At 50.9% G+C, this 16,646-nt stretch overlaps 1 protein-coding gene across 1 annotated transcript in view; it reads left to right on the top strand.

The window, feature by feature from the left end:
- Positions 1-16,573, top strand: part of NME9 (NME/NM23 family member 9) — a 24,059-nt gene extending 7,486 nt beyond the window's left edge. Inside the window, 9 exon segments of the mRNA XM_060010053.1 lie at positions 3,562-3,665; positions 4,896-4,967; positions 6,953-7,069; positions 8,435-8,510; positions 11,327-11,409; positions 11,740-11,832; positions 12,763-12,917; positions 14,335-14,471; positions 16,360-16,573. Coding sequence (XP_059866036.1) covers positions 3,562-3,665; positions 4,896-4,967; positions 6,953-7,069; positions 8,435-8,510; positions 11,327-11,409; positions 11,740-11,832; positions 12,763-12,917; positions 14,335-14,471; positions 16,360-16,454 — 932 coding nt within the window. The 3' untranslated portion in view covers positions 16,455-16,573.
- Positions 16,574-16,646: the final 73 nt, after the last annotated feature.

Raw genomic sequence — 16,646 nt, 5'->3', positions numbered from 1 at the left:
CGGCGGCATCTTAGAGGCTGCCAGCACAGCTGCTCCCTGTCTTCCTATCTCTGCTTCTTTTCCTCTAGAGATCTCTGGGCTCCATTTCTGTGTCTGCCTCAGTTCTCTCTATAAATAAATACGCTCGGTCAGCTGGTATCTGCTCTCACCTCTCTCATCGCTGCCCCTGCACCCAAGACTTCAGCACTCAAGCCCCCCTCCCCCATCCCTCCAGCCCCTTCACCCACTGTCCCCTGAGGTTTGTCCTCGGCTCCAACCTGTTTCCCGAACATGCCACAAGTTTCCCCACTTCTTCACTTGTATCCACGTTGTTCCTACTACCTGAAATATCATGACCCCTCTACAACCTGTAGAAACCTTTCTCATCCCCAGGCAGTTCTAAAGCAGCCTCCTTGCATGAAATCTTTCCTGAACCTCTGTGCGGTCACTTCTGCCTGGTGTCTCTGTCTCAACCCCCAGCACACACCCAACCTGGTGTGGCCCCTGTGAAGGCAGGCATTCCATGCCTTCCCCCGGACTCTAGCACAGGGCCATTGTCTTTTTCATTTCCATCAGGAGCAGACGTGTCCAGGTCCGGGCCAAGTGGGTTCTTAATAAATGCGGTTCCATTGATCCAGGATGAGGGATTACAAGGCTTTGTTGATGGTGCCAGGTCTTAACTATGTTGTCCATGTGCCTTGCGTGCAACCGGAACATGGCTCCAGGGCAAAACCACCATGACTTCTATTTCTTTAACAACAGTAAGAAAGCCACCAGCTCCTCATTTTTGGAGGACGTGCCACGTTCCAGGCACCCTAATCTATTGAGCGTGGACTTTGTCGAGTCCTGCTCGAAGCACGACACGAGGGAACTGTGTGGACCTAAGACAGCGGGTGCTCGTCTGCCCCTCTTCATCAAGCAGTCGCCAGGAACTCAGGCTCCTCCCTCTTTCTAGAACCAGCAGAGATTTGCTTCCAAGGTCAGCCACCATCTTGGAACTCTGGTCTTCTGCTGGCTCACTTCCATCTGCCTTCAAACACGCGAAAGTCTATTCAGATTTACACAACACCCCCCGCTTTTCATTTTCTCTGCCATTCCTTTCCTTGCTTCTCTTTCTGCTTCCTGCCTTTCAGAGTCAATCTCTTCATAACTTCCTCTCCCGTCCGCAGCCACCTGTCTCCCACAACCGTGGGAAGTGTGCCTTTGTCACCACCACTCCTCGTAGAGCCAGGCAGTGCGAGAGGAGATGGGAAGCTGGTACAAATGACTAGGCTGACCTAGCAATGCAAACCCTGCCTAGAGATTGGCAGCTAATTGGGTCCCAATTTTTTCCTGCCGGGGCTTGAACCTGTTCTCCTTGGTGGGCCTGGATACAGGGTCCTCTGATTCTTCAAGGATTTTTTCCTGGAGTCGCCCAAATGCATTTCTCTCTCGTTCCTGTGGTCTATTGAAATCTCCAAATCCCTCAACTGTGAAGCTGTTGTCCTCAAAGGAGCCTCCAAGAAGCTTTATCCTCCGCCTGGATGTTGAGGAGAACCAGATCCTTCTCTCTGGCCTCTGCCGGTGTCTGGCTGACTTTGGGGCTATTTGCCCTAGACTCTCTGGTCGGCACTGGAAATGCAATGTGTCTGGAATCTAGTTCACTCTCCTCCCTCCCCAGATGCTCTCTCCTTGCCTCCACCCAGTGCTTTCTCTCTGCCGGGCTCAAAGGTGGTCCTTCTCACACCCACAGGACTGCCACCCCCAGTCTTTCCACTACATTTTCAAAGTCTCAGGGATGCCTTCGTTTCTCCCCTCCCTCAACACAGCCACCCCTGGGTCTGGCTTCCTCGTCCCTCTTAAAGCCAGCCTGGCTCTCACTTTCTCTGCAAAACTATGTTGCTTGGCGGAACTAACCCATACTGTTGAATTCATGCATCTTCTTTCCTGGAGTCATTGAAAGAGCATGGGCTGTGGCATCAGACAAACCTCGGTCCAAAACTCGGGTCTACTGCTTGAGAATTTTTATTTATTTATTTTTTTACCTTGGGTTGGTTATTTCATTCCTCATTTATATGGTAGGATAATGATACCTATCTTGCTGGATTTTTTGAGAGAAAAGCAAAGTGCAGATGCTCTCTCATAGCTCAGTAAATATTAACTCTCTCTCCTTTCTAAAACTTACTGTGAACCCTCGTTGCCTAGTAAATCAGGATGGAACTCCTCAAACCCACATTCCCCACTCCTCCAGTGATCTCTGCCACCACTGATCAACCCAACCGCAGTGGCCCCTGGACTCCCCCACCACGCTTCCCACCATGGCCTCCCTCTCTGCCCATCCAAGCCTGGCATTTCCACAATGCCCGATGCACGTCGCCTCTCCACTGCGAAGCCTCCTCCCCTGAGTCCTACAGTACAGCGTTAAGACAGTGCTGCCAGAGTCTATGCTAATTTTAATAATGATAATTTAGGGAATTCCCTGGTGGTACAGTGGTTAGGACTCTGATCTTTCACTGCTGAGGACCTGGGTTCAATTTCTGATCGGGGAACTAAGATCCCGCGAGCCATGTGACATGGCCAAAAAAAAAAAAAAAGGTAATTTATATCATGGTTTATTAACAGTTCTCATGTGATGTGAAAATTTTGAAATGTGAATCTTCAAAAAGTAAAATCGCAAATTGCATGCTATTAAAGCTGGCAGGGCTGGTAGTGTATAAGCAGTGTCCACACTCTGACCCCGTGAGGATGCACTCTAACTGCAGAACAGAAACACCCCCTGTGTGGATCAGACATGAGCTCTGAGTGCTGAGGTCTTTAGGAAGACATCCTTCCTTAAAATGTGACCACCGGTCCATCACCATCTAGCACTTACTTGCTGCATCTGACTGGGCTGGGCAGGTCTGGTGCGTATCCGGTGCACATGAGTTGGCTTCGCTGCTTAGCTTCTTACAGGCCTCGGGGTCTAGTGCAATCAGACAGGAGGGTCCCTCACACCCAGTCCCACCACGCTCCAGAGACTGGGACCAAAGCAGAAAAACGCACCCCAGTTTCCACCTAGGTCTCTCTCAGGTTCACTTTCCAGGAGAATAATGTTGATTTGATAAAGTAAAGTTTTAAAGATAAAACTCTCCTTTACCCAAAGCAAGTGGCTTCCAATGCATCAGGAGGAAAGGTTAATGCTATGTTTATTACCAAAGTAGCTAAGAGTTGGTTGCATCCTGATAGGTCACCTACAGTGACCTCTTCCTTTTAGAAGAGATAGTTTCAGTCTATTTCAAATACGTACTGAGGGCTTCTCTGTGCTAGGCCTGACCCTGAATGTAGCTGGAAGTCCCTTAAGGCAAAGGATCCGTGTTAAGTAAGTGATTTTCCACCATACTCACTTCATTGTATTTAGAATTCGGAACACTGAGTTCACGAAGGAAAGCTGTGTTGCCACACTCGCTCATACTCTGCTGGGATAATAAGTCCCTTTAACCGCGAAATAAATATCCCTGCAAACAGATGTCCATCGGAGGGGGTTGGAATGTGCAGGTATCAATTTTGCCTGACGTGCGGGGCGCTGGTGCCTGCTGAGCGCTCCCGCTTCTTGGTTCCACGCAGTCGTCGACGTCTACCAAGGCTGGTGTGGCCCCTGCAAGCCTGTGGTGAGCCTCTTCCAGAAGATGAGGATCGAGGTCGGCCTGGACCTTCTGCATTTTGCATTAGTAAGGTCCTCTCTCAGCACAATGTCACACAACTTGTAAAAAACTTAAAAAATTTAAAACAGGAACAGGAAGTTTGAGGGGCCTTTTTCAGATCATCGACAAGGCATCCGTTGTGGATTTTTTTGCTGATACCAGTTTCTCTAGAGAGGAAGCCTCCCCCCCACCCTGCTTCTCGACAGTCCCTGTGGGCTCAGCTGCCCCTGATGCCGGAGCCGGGAAGGCGTGCGGCCACTTTAAGGCCAACACTCCCTCTTGGCTCGTGTCCACTGTGAACCCTGAAGTTTCACTTCCAGAGCACAGGGTTTAAGATTTCTATCCTCGCTCCTTAAAGGGGAACTTTCAGCAAACGCTTACTCAGGTCAGTGTATGGAAATGGGAATCACTTCCAGAGAAGCATGCAAGAGACGCTGGAGGAGCTGCATGGGTTGAGGCTCAGAGACGGTGAACACAGGCGAGACTCTCCCTGAGTTAACTCTTGAGAAGCTGGGCTCCCAGGGCTTGCACTCCTCCCGTGGGAGTGGGCTGTGAGGCTTCTGTGGAGTGAGCGGAGGAGGGGTCTGGATGGGGAGCTTTATCAGACCCGGAGGTGAGCTGAGGACCTTCCTCTGTTGTTGCCACTCGGGGCAGATGTGGGATGTTAGTGGTGGAGCTCCCTTGATCCGGAGCAGGACAAACTGTCACATCTTCCTTATTTTATTCCTCAGAAAACGACACTGGCAACACTTTTTACCAGTATGTTGACAGTTGTTAAGATTCTGATGAAAGGCATTAGAAGAAGGAGCATGAGAGAGAGCAAGCCAGGGCTCCAGCTGGGGAGGGCAGTCACTGTGTGATGTACGTGTGTGCACGTGTGTGGTGTATGTGTGTATGTGGTGTGTGGGAGGATGTGATGTGTGTGTGATGTGTGTATATTATGCGTAACGTATGCGCGTTCATGTGTAGCAGGATGTATGTGCTGGTAGTATGTGTGTGTAGTTTGTATATGTGTGTGTGGTATGTATATGTGTGTGGTATGTATACGTGTGTGTGGTATGTATGCGGTGTGTGGTATGTGGGGGATGAGGAGTATGTGCGTTTGGTGTGTGTGTGTGTGTGTGTGTGTGTGTGTGTGGTGTGCATGCAATATGGATGTGTATGTGCTCTGTATGGGGGGTGTGGTGTGTGTGTCCCGCACGGTTTTCCCGCCATCCTGTCCCTGCACCCGCTCTGCTGACAGCCTGTTTCCTTTAGGCAGAGGCGGACTGTCTTGATGTCCTCAAAAAATACAGAGGGAGGTGTGAGCCGACCTTTCTGTTTTATGCAGTAAGTACATTTTCAGTCCAGAACTGTCCCACGGCTGCATATCACAAGGGTTCAGATGGACGCCTCTCACCAAGAGGCCACACTGCTCCCAGCGAGTGAATGCTGTTTCCTCCCTGACTCTATTATTTTGGCCGAGGACAGATGCCCTTAATCATGGCACTGCTCATGGGTGGAGCTCTGGGCTTGGGGCCTTCATGAGGGCAGTACCCGGGACAGAGCAGGACTCACTCAGAGGCCTGTGCTCTTTCTGGTTCGTGAACCTCTTATTTTATTTGTTTGTTTGTTTTTGGCTGCGTTGGGTCTTTGTTGCTGCGCACAGGCTTTCTCTAGTTGCAGCGAGCGGGGAATACTCTTCATTGAGCTGTGCGGACTTCTCACTGCAGTGGCTTCTCTTGTTGTGGAGCACGGGCTCTAGGCACTCGGGCTTCAGTAGTTGTGGCACGTGGGCTCAGTAGTTGTGGTGCGTGGGCTCCGTAGTTGTGGGACGTGGGCTCAGTAGTTGTGGCGCACAGGCTTAGCTGCTCCATGGCATGTGGGATTTTCCCGGGACTAGGGATCGAACCTGTGTCCCCTGCATTGGCAAGTGGATTCTTAACCATTGTGCCACCAGGGAAGTCCCTAGTGAACCTCTTGACTGAGGTTTCACTCTCAGTGCAGTGTTTGGAGACCTCCGCAGAGGGGACTTTTCAGCAAACATGAACGCTCCCTCGTGGGGTAGACAAGCTTTGTATTCACCTTCGTTTCATTATAAAATGTGAAGATATGTTGATACAAAGTCAGAAATGAGAGGGGTGATTGATGACCCCCAGTGGTTCAGCATTTGAAAGGTCATCTGGCTGCCTTCGGCTGTGACATCCACCCGGGGCTCCAGGCCCCTGAGGGCCCCCCGCTGTCTCACACCTGGCTTCCTGGTTTTAGGTCACCTGCCAGGCCCTGAAGACAGTGGATTGATATTCTCCTCCTGACCCGGTCCAGCCCCTCACAGCACAGTCAGGGAAACTGGGATCTGCCAACCGGGGCCAGAGTTGTTTAGTTTGGAAAACTTTGGGCTCCTGCCCTTGGCACTGCAAGTATTACAAGTTGGAAGCTTATGGTGAAACATTATTTGAGCTTCGGCTTTCTCGAGGGAGACTGAGGTTTTACGAAGAAACCTGGTGGGGGAGGGAGCAGGGGTGGGAAGCGCTGAGATGAAAGTGCCCTCCGCCAGACTGGCATCAGAGCTCAGTCGCTGAAATGGGATCCTTACTGCAGTGGTTTTCTTGCTTGAGCCTGGAGTGGGCGGGATTAAAGCATAAATCATGATTGGCCGTGTGGGAGTGTGCGGCAGCCCATCACAGTCACACAGCGGCCATCCCCTGAGGGTGGCATGGAAACAGAAGGAGAACCCAGTGCACGTGAACTTCCATGAGTGACTGGCAGGGAGACTTCTGAAAAAGCGAAGGCGGTGAACTCGGGTTCACCGGGAACACCACCTCCACTGTGAGGTCTTCCCTGACCACCCCAGATGGAGCTGGGGATCAGTTATTGCCCCAAATCCCAAGTACCCCATGAAAGCAATGTTCTTATTCTATTGCAACTGTTTCTCTGACACGACCACTCTCTCCCCACTTGACACCCCACTCACGGAGGGTGGCAGCTATGTCTTTTCATGTTTAGTGTTTCTGTTCTCTGCCTCTGTCTTGGTGTTGGCATAGTAAGTGCTCAGCTGATACTTGTTGGGTGAAGGAGTCAAGGAGAGGCCACACTTAGTCACTCACAACCCAGTGCGCCCTGGTCCTCCCCCACCTAACTCCCCGCTGTCCTGAAGGAAGTTTTGAAGGGAGGGGCCTGGGGTAGGGGGCAGAGAAGTGGATGGAGGCTGTGGGCCTGGGGTCCACAGACCTTGACCTTGGGCACGCTCGTAAACAAAGCTCTTGGAACCTCCTGTCTCTTGAAGGAGGTTGCGCATCGTGTGGTCTGAGCGGGACATCTGTGCTGTATTCTAGGGAGGGGAGCTGGTGGCATTGGTTAGAGGAGCAAATGCCCCGCTGCTGCAGAAAACCATCCGAGAGCAGCTGCAGGCTGAGAAGATTGTGCTGGCCGAAGGCAGAGAGCGGAGAATGGTAAGCGGCCAGCCCACGAGTGTCCCCCAGGCCAGGCCAGCAGGTGCCTCCCCTGCCCCGCCAATGTCTTCACTGTCCTTGGAAAGCTGCATTACATGCCCACGCTGGCTGGAGGCCTCTGAGGGCTCAGGGGAGGGTGCAAGTCCCACTAGGAAATCTTCTTTGAAGTCGTCCCCTTCATCCAGAACACTTTAACGTCTTTTATCCATTTCCCTTTCATCCCCACTGCATCTCTTAACAGCGTTTCTGGAACCCTGACAACGAATTCAGAAATGGACATGAAGTTCCGAATCCAGTAGTGGGTACAAGGAGTCAGCCTCAGGGGGAAATCTCTCCTGGTGACCTGCCCTCCCTTCTCATGCCTGAGTTTGACTTGTGATCCCAGAGGGTTCATTTCTTTAACTAGAAAGGGGTCATTACCTTAAGAAACAAGATCAGCACTGCTTGTGATTTTGGTAAATTACTTCCAGGACAACGGGGACTGCGAGTTTTTCACAAAAAATTGGCAACCTTTGAAAACCAACACACCTTAGGTAGAAGTATCTCCTGGTGCCCCGAGCAGTTGCCAAAGGAGCCTTAACGTTATTCCGCGTTCACTGTTCACGTTTCCGCATTCAGTTCCAAAGAGCAAAGCCCTGTTTTCATAGAATGGATTGGAATCAAATCCCATTTCTTCCCCAGAAAAGTGGCAATTTTTCCCCAAGAAAGAAAATCACAGATGCTTGTACCTACTCCACAGATAAATGATCTCTCTCTGTACTACCTGCACTGTGTAGCCAGTTGCTTACTATTTACTTGCATTTCAATTCTTACTCTGTCTTCTTGACAACTCTCTATTTCATCTTTCTTTTCCTTAGTTTCTACTTGATGCTGTGGAAACAGGCAGACTCTAAACCTTAAGATCAGCATGGATTTCCTGGTCCTCAATCGCTCTCCCTCCCCCGCTCCCTACCACCCAACTACTCAAAACGTTCCTGAAAAGTTTCCAAGGTTGATAATATATATATATATATATATATATATATTTTTTTTTTTTTGCGGTACGTGGGCCTCTCACTGTTTTGGCCTCTCCCGTTGCGGACCACAGGCTCCGGACGCACAGGCTCAGCGGCCATGGCTCACGGGCCTAGCCGCTCCGCGGCATGTGGGATCTTCCCGGACCGGGGCACGAACCCGTGTCCCCTGCATCGGCAGGCGGACTCCCAACCACTGCGCCACCAGGGAAGCCCCAAGGCTGATAATCTTGACCCTCTTCTTCTGCTCTGCATTTAGGAACTTTAGCTATTTGGCTTCTGCTGGTTTTTGAAGGTCTTTGTGGAGTTTTAATTAGCTAACTACTTACTGTCCATGACCAATTTGTACTAGATTGAAGATGAGGCTCTTTCTGATGAAGATGAATGCTTTTCCCACGAAAAGGAAGATGGTGACGACGAGGATGCGGGTGAGTACAGAACCAACAAGCACGGCAAGAAGGCAGAGCAGACTCGGATTTGATGTGTGTGTGTTTTGTTCTGTTTTAATTTATTTATTTTTGGCTGTGTTGGGTCTTTGTTGCTGGGCGTGGGCTTTCTCTAGTTGCGGCGAGCGGGGGGCTACTCTCCGTTGTGGTGCATGGGCTTCTCATTGCGGTGGCTTCTCTTGTTGTGGAGCACGGGCTCTAGGCACGCGGGCTTCAGTAGTTGTGGCACGTGGGCTCAGTAGTTGTGGCTCGCAGGCTCTAGAGCTCAGGCTCAGTAGTTGTGGTGCACGGGCTTAGTTGCTCCACGGCATGTGGGATCTTCCCGGACCAGGGCTTGAACCCGTGTCCCCTTCATTGGCAGGCGGATTCTTAACCACTGCGCCACCAAGGAAGCCCTGATGTGTGTTTTTTATTTTTTAATTTTTTTTGGCCTCACTGCACGTCATGTGGGACCTCAGTTCCCCTGCCATGGATCGAACCTGCGCCCCCTCTGCTGGAAGCACGGAGTCTCAACCACTGGACCACCGGGGAAGTCCCTGATGTGTCTTTATAAAATATATGAGTAATCAGTTTATTGAGCGATCTGAACTCTGGGAAGATAACCCATAAAATATTTTGTCTCCAATCACCTGACTTCAAACATACTGTGTTGTGTCCCTCCTGCCCTTTAATGGCATCTTGGGCACATTTACAGCTTTCTGATCATGTTCAGTTATAACAACTATGAGTTTCATGGCAATTTCTGGGCATCAGGAAAGTCTCCCTTAGTAAGATGGAGGGAGTGACGCTAATAAGGTAAAGTAATGATGCTGGTGTTCCCTTAGTCCTTATTTGAGCTAAAGAGTTTGAGCTTCTTTCGCCTTTTTTCTGAAGTGTCAGAAAGTCAGCTGTACTGAACCCCTTCCCTCCCCACAGCCCTGCACCCTCTTCCACTTATGCCCCAAGTATTAACTCATGGATTTTACACTCCTGAGCATTGCTGTTCTTCCTGAACGTTTAATATGAGAAGAACACCTTGACCTGACAGTGGGAAGAGAAGCTAGAGTTTAGAGAGGCTGTTGTTGGCAAGGTGCCTCCTGACGGTCCCTGAGACACCAGGGGAGACCAGGATGCAGCGCAAGAACCGAGCTGGAGAGAGAAGGAAGTTCTGATTACTCCCTGAAATAGAAAAGCTGCTTATTCACGTGTGGATGACGAGGACTCTCTGAGTTGGATCCTAACAAGGGAAGAGGCACAGTTTAGGAGAGCAAGAAACCAAGTGTGAAAAGGAAATCAGCGACTTGGCTTCTGCAGGAAACGTTTGTTGTCTCTTTCTGGGATGACCTCTTTTTTCCCTTCCCCATTATTTTCTCCCAAATCAGGTCTCTCCACCCAGAAAACTACCCAAAGCCTATCCTTGCCCTTAGCCTTCCTCTCCCCCGAGCCTAGCTTCCTGAACGTGGTCCACACTCCTTGGGCCACCCTCTCCTCCGCCCCTGCCCCCTTGCCACTCCCCAAGGCTCCAGTGACCTTCTTGGTGTCAAATCCAGTGGGCAGTTTCCAGTCATAGCCTATGGCATCCTTCTGTGGGCTTGGCCGATGTCCCCAACGTCTTCCTACTCAAAGCCCTCTTCTCGTCTGGTGTCTGAGATGTCGAGACCTTTCTCGTTTTCCTTCTTGTTTTCTCTGGCCTCTCCGCCACCTCCCCTTCCTTGGCTTCTTTCTTTTGCTCCCTTTTCAGGCTGGAGTTCTCAGGGCCCCAGCCCTGGTCTCTTCTCTTCTCACCCTATACCTCTAGGCGGTCTCATGAATCCGTCCATTTATAAGGGGATTTATTGTAAGAGTCCCTTAAAGTCCAAGTGTTCATAGGATGTTAGAAATAGTGTTCACGGAATAATGAATCAATTGGCTTGCTTAAAATGATTCACACCTTTGCAGTCCACATTTTTTAGATTTTTCAAAGTAGGAGGCCCTCCTCAGGTGCAGATACTGTCATGTTACAACACAACTGATATAGAAGTTGAAAAGAGAAAATAGGCCGTGGGGGGATATAGAGTCTGTGGAGAGTGTAGGTAGCTCACCAAGGCCAAGTCCACACAAACGGGAGTCTGACAGGGATGGGTCTGTGCCCAGACACAGGGCTCCCCACGGCATCTGCGGGCCTGAGCGGTGGACGGTGGCCACGCGGCACCTTCCTCATCCCCACAGCTGCTTGGACCTATGGACACGGCCCACCAGTAGACTGGCCGGTGATCTATGGCTGGTGCCTGGGCTCCAAGCAATGAGCTGGCCAATTCTCAGGAGAGTGTGAACAGAGACAGAGGAGACTGAAGGCGCAGTTTGGTAGAATGTGCTGGCCCTGGCCATTCATGCCAACTCAGGGCCTGGGGCAGCCACTACTGACCACACGCCGGGAAAGGCAAAAAGGCACACCGAGAGGAGAACACGGTCGGCAGCACTTAGAGGTCAAGGATCACGACACGGTGACAGACAGGAAGGGACAAGAGCTGACTCTTTTGGTTGTTTCTGGTTTTTGTTCCTGAGTTGTCTTTGACCTCCTCCCCCATCTCCCATCCTCTCCTCCCTCCCCACGCCCTCCCTCCCAGGTTCGTGTCCCTTGCATGTGTCTCTGTCCCTTGCAGCCAGGCTAAGGTTGGGGTCTGGAGCCAGACCCCTGCATCCACTAGAGTCTAGGTCTGCACAAGCACAGCCAAGAGGCCAGGGGAGGGAAGCCGGGGGCTGTATGCAGGGCTGCACGTCCCTGCGGAGGGGCTCCCGAGAGCCCAGCGTCTGACAGCACCATTGCCAGCTTGTTGCAGTGTCATCAGAGAAGGCCTGCACCTTGGCAGTCATTAAACCAGATGCGGTGGTCCATGGGAAGACGGATGAGATTATCACGAAGGTGAGAGAGACAACGCTTACCTTACAGACTACCCTCATGTCTCCTCTGGTGGAAAAACAGGGGTGGAGCATTGTGTAGCAGGGTCTTTGGGGGGAAAGAAGGCTTCTAAGTAGTTTTAATTAAAATTCCATTTAAGTAACTTACAATTTGTAAGTCGAATTGGAGGACGAGGGTCTCCACTGCTTTTAATGTTGCCTTTTCCGTCATCTTTTACTCTCAACACATTGAAATGTGAATTTGGGCTTGCTTTACCCTTTTAGAATATATATATATATATATATATATATATATATATATATATATATATATATATATATATATATCCTACAGATCCAGGAAGCTGGGTTTGACATTTTAACAAATAAAGAGAGAGCCATGAGAGAAGCAGAAATGTGACTTTTCTACCAACACAGAGCTGGAGAGGTCAGCTTCTCTGCTTCCACTTATCCAAAACACTCTCATTTCTTTCTCTTTCTCCAACACTGTGTTTATAGATTGCTATTAGTTTGGGAGAAAGTAGAGTATTATGAACAGCAAGAATATGAACAGCAAGTGAGCCGTGAACTTGGTCTCCGAATCATAATTACGGGCTGCATCAGGGAGACATTCTTTGGCAGCAAGGATGAGAGTCTGGCTCCAACTTAAGGGATGAAATAAGGAATTTATCGGAGGGACACTCCATGACTCCCAGAACTGAAGAGAGTTGAAGGAGTTGCATAAGAAGGTGTGGGGAGAAGAAGAACCAAGGCAGGGGTAGGGCCCTTGGGAGCGAAACCTCATGGACAGTCACTTCGGGTTCTGCTGTTGGGGGACTCAGACCCAACCACTTTCCATCTGCTTCTGCTTGTGACTCACCCACTTGGGAGGGAGGGTATCGGTGAGCGAGCCTGGGCTCCACCTCTCAGGTGAGGGGGTGTGTATGTGGAGGGGTGGATAGGCATTGTGGTTGTCAGCTGGCCTAGGACCAAGTGAAATGGGGAAGGGTTTCTCCCCAAAGGAAGCCTGAGTACTGCTACTTGAAGAAGGGGGAAGGGTTGCACAGTCTCAACCGCATCCCCTGGTTATCCAGCACCCACATGATTTCCATATTTGTGGTCTTCTAAATGCTCCCACCTGACTTATTATCTCATGTTCAACCCCAAGGGAGTCAACTCGAAGCCTCATCTTCCTGCCTTTAACTTATATCTGGGTGTGGTTAGGCCCCCCGCCTCCCCGGGGCCCTCCACGGGCATGCAGGCCGGTGGCAAGGCCGTTCACTGACGCTCTCCCATCCTGTGTGTGGGATGGGCCCGCAGGCCCTCTGCAGGCCCTGGGGCCCCTGCCCCGGCTCACCGTCTTCCCTCCCTGTGCCAGGAGGCATTTAAGAAGCTGGTACATCACATGTGCAGTGGACCAAGCCACCTCCTCAACCTCACCAGGACTGAGGGCACCGAGGAAGTGGTCACCGCCTGGCAAACCCTCATGGGACCCTGTGACCCCGGTGTGGCAAGGAGGGAGCAGCCTGACAGGTGATGTCACCAGCTGTGGTCCTCGCATCCATCTCAGAACCTGCATCCAAGGAAGCTGAGAGCCCTGCTCGAGGTTCAGCCCAGAACCGTGGGTAACACAGAAGGCTCTCCGATGGCCATGAAGCTCCCTCTTTGTCATACATTAGGGGAGTCCCTGACCTCCCTGTTATGTATTTGAGGAGACCCTGACATCCTCTCCCTCTGATCCAGTCCCCAGCTCTTCACTGGGTGACTCCTTGCTGCCTCTTTCCCTCTTCTGAAGGCTGCAGCTGGGTCCTCACTGTTCTTCTCTCTGCAGCCAAAGGGTCCCGTCGTGTGGTCCCAGAGCCACCTGCAACTCTCACCCAGGAAATACAGATTCCAGGGCCCCACCCAGGTCTACCAAGTCAGAGACTCTGGGTGAGGCCTAGGAATGTGCGGTGTAGACTCACCTCCTCAAGCCCCATTCCCTACTCCCTTCCCAAGGTGTCCTGAGGCCCACGAGAGTCTGAGCACTCTGTTCTGCACACAGCACTAGGCTGCCTTGGTCTGCTCCCTTGGTCTGCACCACCAATGCCAAATCCACTGTGTCTTGCCTTTGAAGCTGAGAGAGGCCTCACCAACAGGAAAGAAATTAGCAAGAGACTAAGTAACTGCAGTTTTTACTGTGACATAACAGTTGTAGGGGGCCGGGAACATTCCTATATGAGGCAGCCTGGGCTGATGAAAGACAGCCCAGGGTTCAGATCTTAAGTTTTCTGAGCCTCAGTTCTCTCGTCTATAAAAGGGGGATATGAGCAGCTGTCGGGGGAGGCTGTACAGTGTTGTGGTTCAGAGCACCGACCTTAGAATCTCTCTTCTTCCTCTTACTAACTGTGTGACCCTGGGTCATCCATGCTTTAATCCCTCTGCCTTAATTTCCTCATCTGGAAAATGGGAACTATAATAGGATAGGACCTGCCTCAGATGAAGAGAGACAGAAAGAGAAAGAGAGAGAGAGAAGTTAGAACATTGTTTGACATACGGGAAGTCCTAGCAATATTATTATTATCTTAGGGGACCTTGGGGGATTAACTATGCCAACCTGTACCAAGCCCTCGGCAGGGTGCTAGCCTAGCCCCCGTAGTAACAGCAATAAACTAGCAGCTCCTGGGCTCCCACCATAACTCATGCATATTTAAACTGGGGATCATGACAGAGTCTCCCTCACAGGGCTGCCGCACAAATGAAATGAGATCAGGTATGTTAAGCACTGGCAACGTGCCCAGAACACCGCGGCTACTATCATCCTTGCTGCTGTTCCTGGCGTTTCCAGCAGAGAAAGCCATGTCACAGAAATGCCAGCTGCTGATTGGTAGCTGGTGGCCATGTTGCCAGAGAGCAAAACATTTCTTTTCAAATGAGCCAATCGTTTCTTGTACGTTTTGCATGCTCCCAGTCTCCGGGCTCAGTATGGCACAGAAATGCCCTTTAATGCAGTCCATGGAAGCCGGGACTCGGAAGATGCCCGCCGGGAACTGACACTGCTCTTCCCCAGTTTTAAGTTTTCAGACCAGATTCCGGAAGCCCCTCTGGGTAAGTCATCCAGGCAGATCTGGTCTGTATTAAATCTGCAGTGGGGATGGGGGGCGGGTACTGACAGTAACTATGTGGTAACCAAGTCCTCCGTCTAATAAGGGCCTGCTGGGGAAACAGGGCCCATTACATAACTTTAGCGGCAGTCCTGCTCTATTGTGTTTTCAGAGTAACAGTTTTGCTTTTTCATTACATTTTTGGCTGCATTTTTACTTTGAAGTCAAACTCTTGTTACAAAGTTACTTTGCATTCTCCTGTGGAAACCACCCGGAAAATGTAACTTTCTGGAAGCCCACTTCCATGGCAGAGGCCAGATGTTATTCCCTCACTTTCTCTGTGCTCCACGTGCCCCATCAAGCCCTTGGTGGGGTCACCGAGAAGCAGAGAGCTTCACAGAAGGGCCCTCTGCCCATCGCTGCAATGGCTCTCATATCCCTCAGAGCCCACATTTTGGGAAAAGCATGCTGGGTCATCCCCACCTCCACATCTGGGTGAGAAACCCACGGGGCTCAGAGTGCACGTGACTCACCCCACTCCACGAGTGAAGAACCAGACACGGCCCGTGCTGCTCCTGTCACCGTGTTGCATGTCTCTGGGTTGAGCCTGAAGTGAGGTGGAAGGGGCCGGGGGTGAACATCCTGGGAAAAGCAAAGGATGTGAGGGGGGGCATTCTTGGGAGAAGTCTGCCTGCAGATCTGAAACGGTAATAACCCCCGTGTGCCTAAATGTTTGGGTTTTAACCAGTCGGTTTACCTAAATGTTTGAAATGTTCGTCATGGTCTCTTCAAGATTTGAATCCAATCAAGCTAGAATAGGTGGTTTGAGGGCGAGGAAAGGAAGGGCGGGAGCTGACCCCTGCTGGCCCTCGTTTAATCCTGGTGCTGCCTGCTGCCAACTGAGGGACAAGCTGGGAGTGTGATGGAGTTTAGGGAGCTGAGAAATCCTGGGAAGTGTGGCTCTATGTGGACCAGAGACCCAAGTCTGAACATCCAAGTACGGGCGATGGTTCTCCAAAGCCATCCTCTGTGGGAAGAACTCTCACTCTGGTGTGTTACTGCGAGGACCAGCTTTCCTTTGGGGGCCTGCCCTCAGGGAGAGCCCACGACGTGTTTCCTTATGTGTCCAGGGTCATGTGACATCTTCATCCTCTTGGGGGGGGGGTGACTGGAAACAAGTAGGTATGACTATGGGAAAGGAGAGCAAACTGGCTGGGCACCACTCATCGGAGGGCATCGGGGAGAGTGTTGGGAGATCGTGAGCCTGACTTTTTGGCCTCAGGTGACAATGAACAAAGGGAACAATTCCAGAAGGGTCTGAGCCTAGACCACACCTGGGAGTAAGTGCACAGCCTCGTTGGGGTGTGGTGTTCTGCCCCTTTGTCTGACATGTATGTTGTGCCTTCTCAGTTGTCAGGGGCAGAGTGTGCTTTCCACGTACCCAGCACTTCTTCTGGGCCCTGGAGACAGGATCCTGGGTTTGAATCCTGGCTCCACTATCTATTAGCTGAATAGCCTCGGGAAAGTTACTTCCCTTTTTGGACCTCAGTTTCCTCATTTGTGAAATGGAGATAATGAGAGGCCCATTATAGCCCCATAATAATCATCTTCCTCAGAGGGCTCTTGTGAAGATGAAAGGAGACAAAGCACGGTGAAGCTCTTAGCCTGGGGCCTGACACACATCAAGTGCTCAACCAATGTCACTTGCTCTCCTCATTTTTTCCGAGTCCCTAACACACATATTAGGACCTCTCTCTGCTGCTCCGTCCACCCTGACCCCTAACTTCACCGTCTGTGATGTACTTAGATTTCCCCTTTCCGCTGTTCCTTTGTGGACAGTTTGGGGACAGGGCTGCTGTAAGAAGTCCTACAGCATGCCTGTTGTCCCACAGGCCTCGAGGCCGAAGGAGAGGGCGCCGGTGAGGCGCTGTACTCCCCCGAGGACGTGGACAAGGCGGCCTGCGACCAGGCTGAGGCCGTGAGATGAAGCGCCAGTGCACTCATATCTGCTGCACGTAAGGAAACCTCCAGAACCGAAACTTCCTCTTTTGAGCACCAATACTTTTTTGGTTTAGTTACCGTTCATGAATAAAAATAATAGTATCCACTTTCCTGCCTTATTAAACAGTACGAATATGGAACATGTACTTTTTTTGGCCGTCTCTGGGATTTTAGAAAA

The sequence above is a fragment of the Delphinus delphis genome, chromosome 4 (assembly GCF_949987515.2).
Source record: "Delphinus delphis chromosome 4, mDelDel1.2, whole genome shotgun sequence".
In the NCBI taxonomy this organism is placed as follows: Eukaryota; Metazoa; Chordata; class Mammalia; order Artiodactyla; family Delphinidae; genus Delphinus; species Delphinus delphis.
The sequence above is the reverse complement of the archived record's forward strand: the minus strand, read 5'-3'. Positions and strand labels throughout refer to the sequence as shown.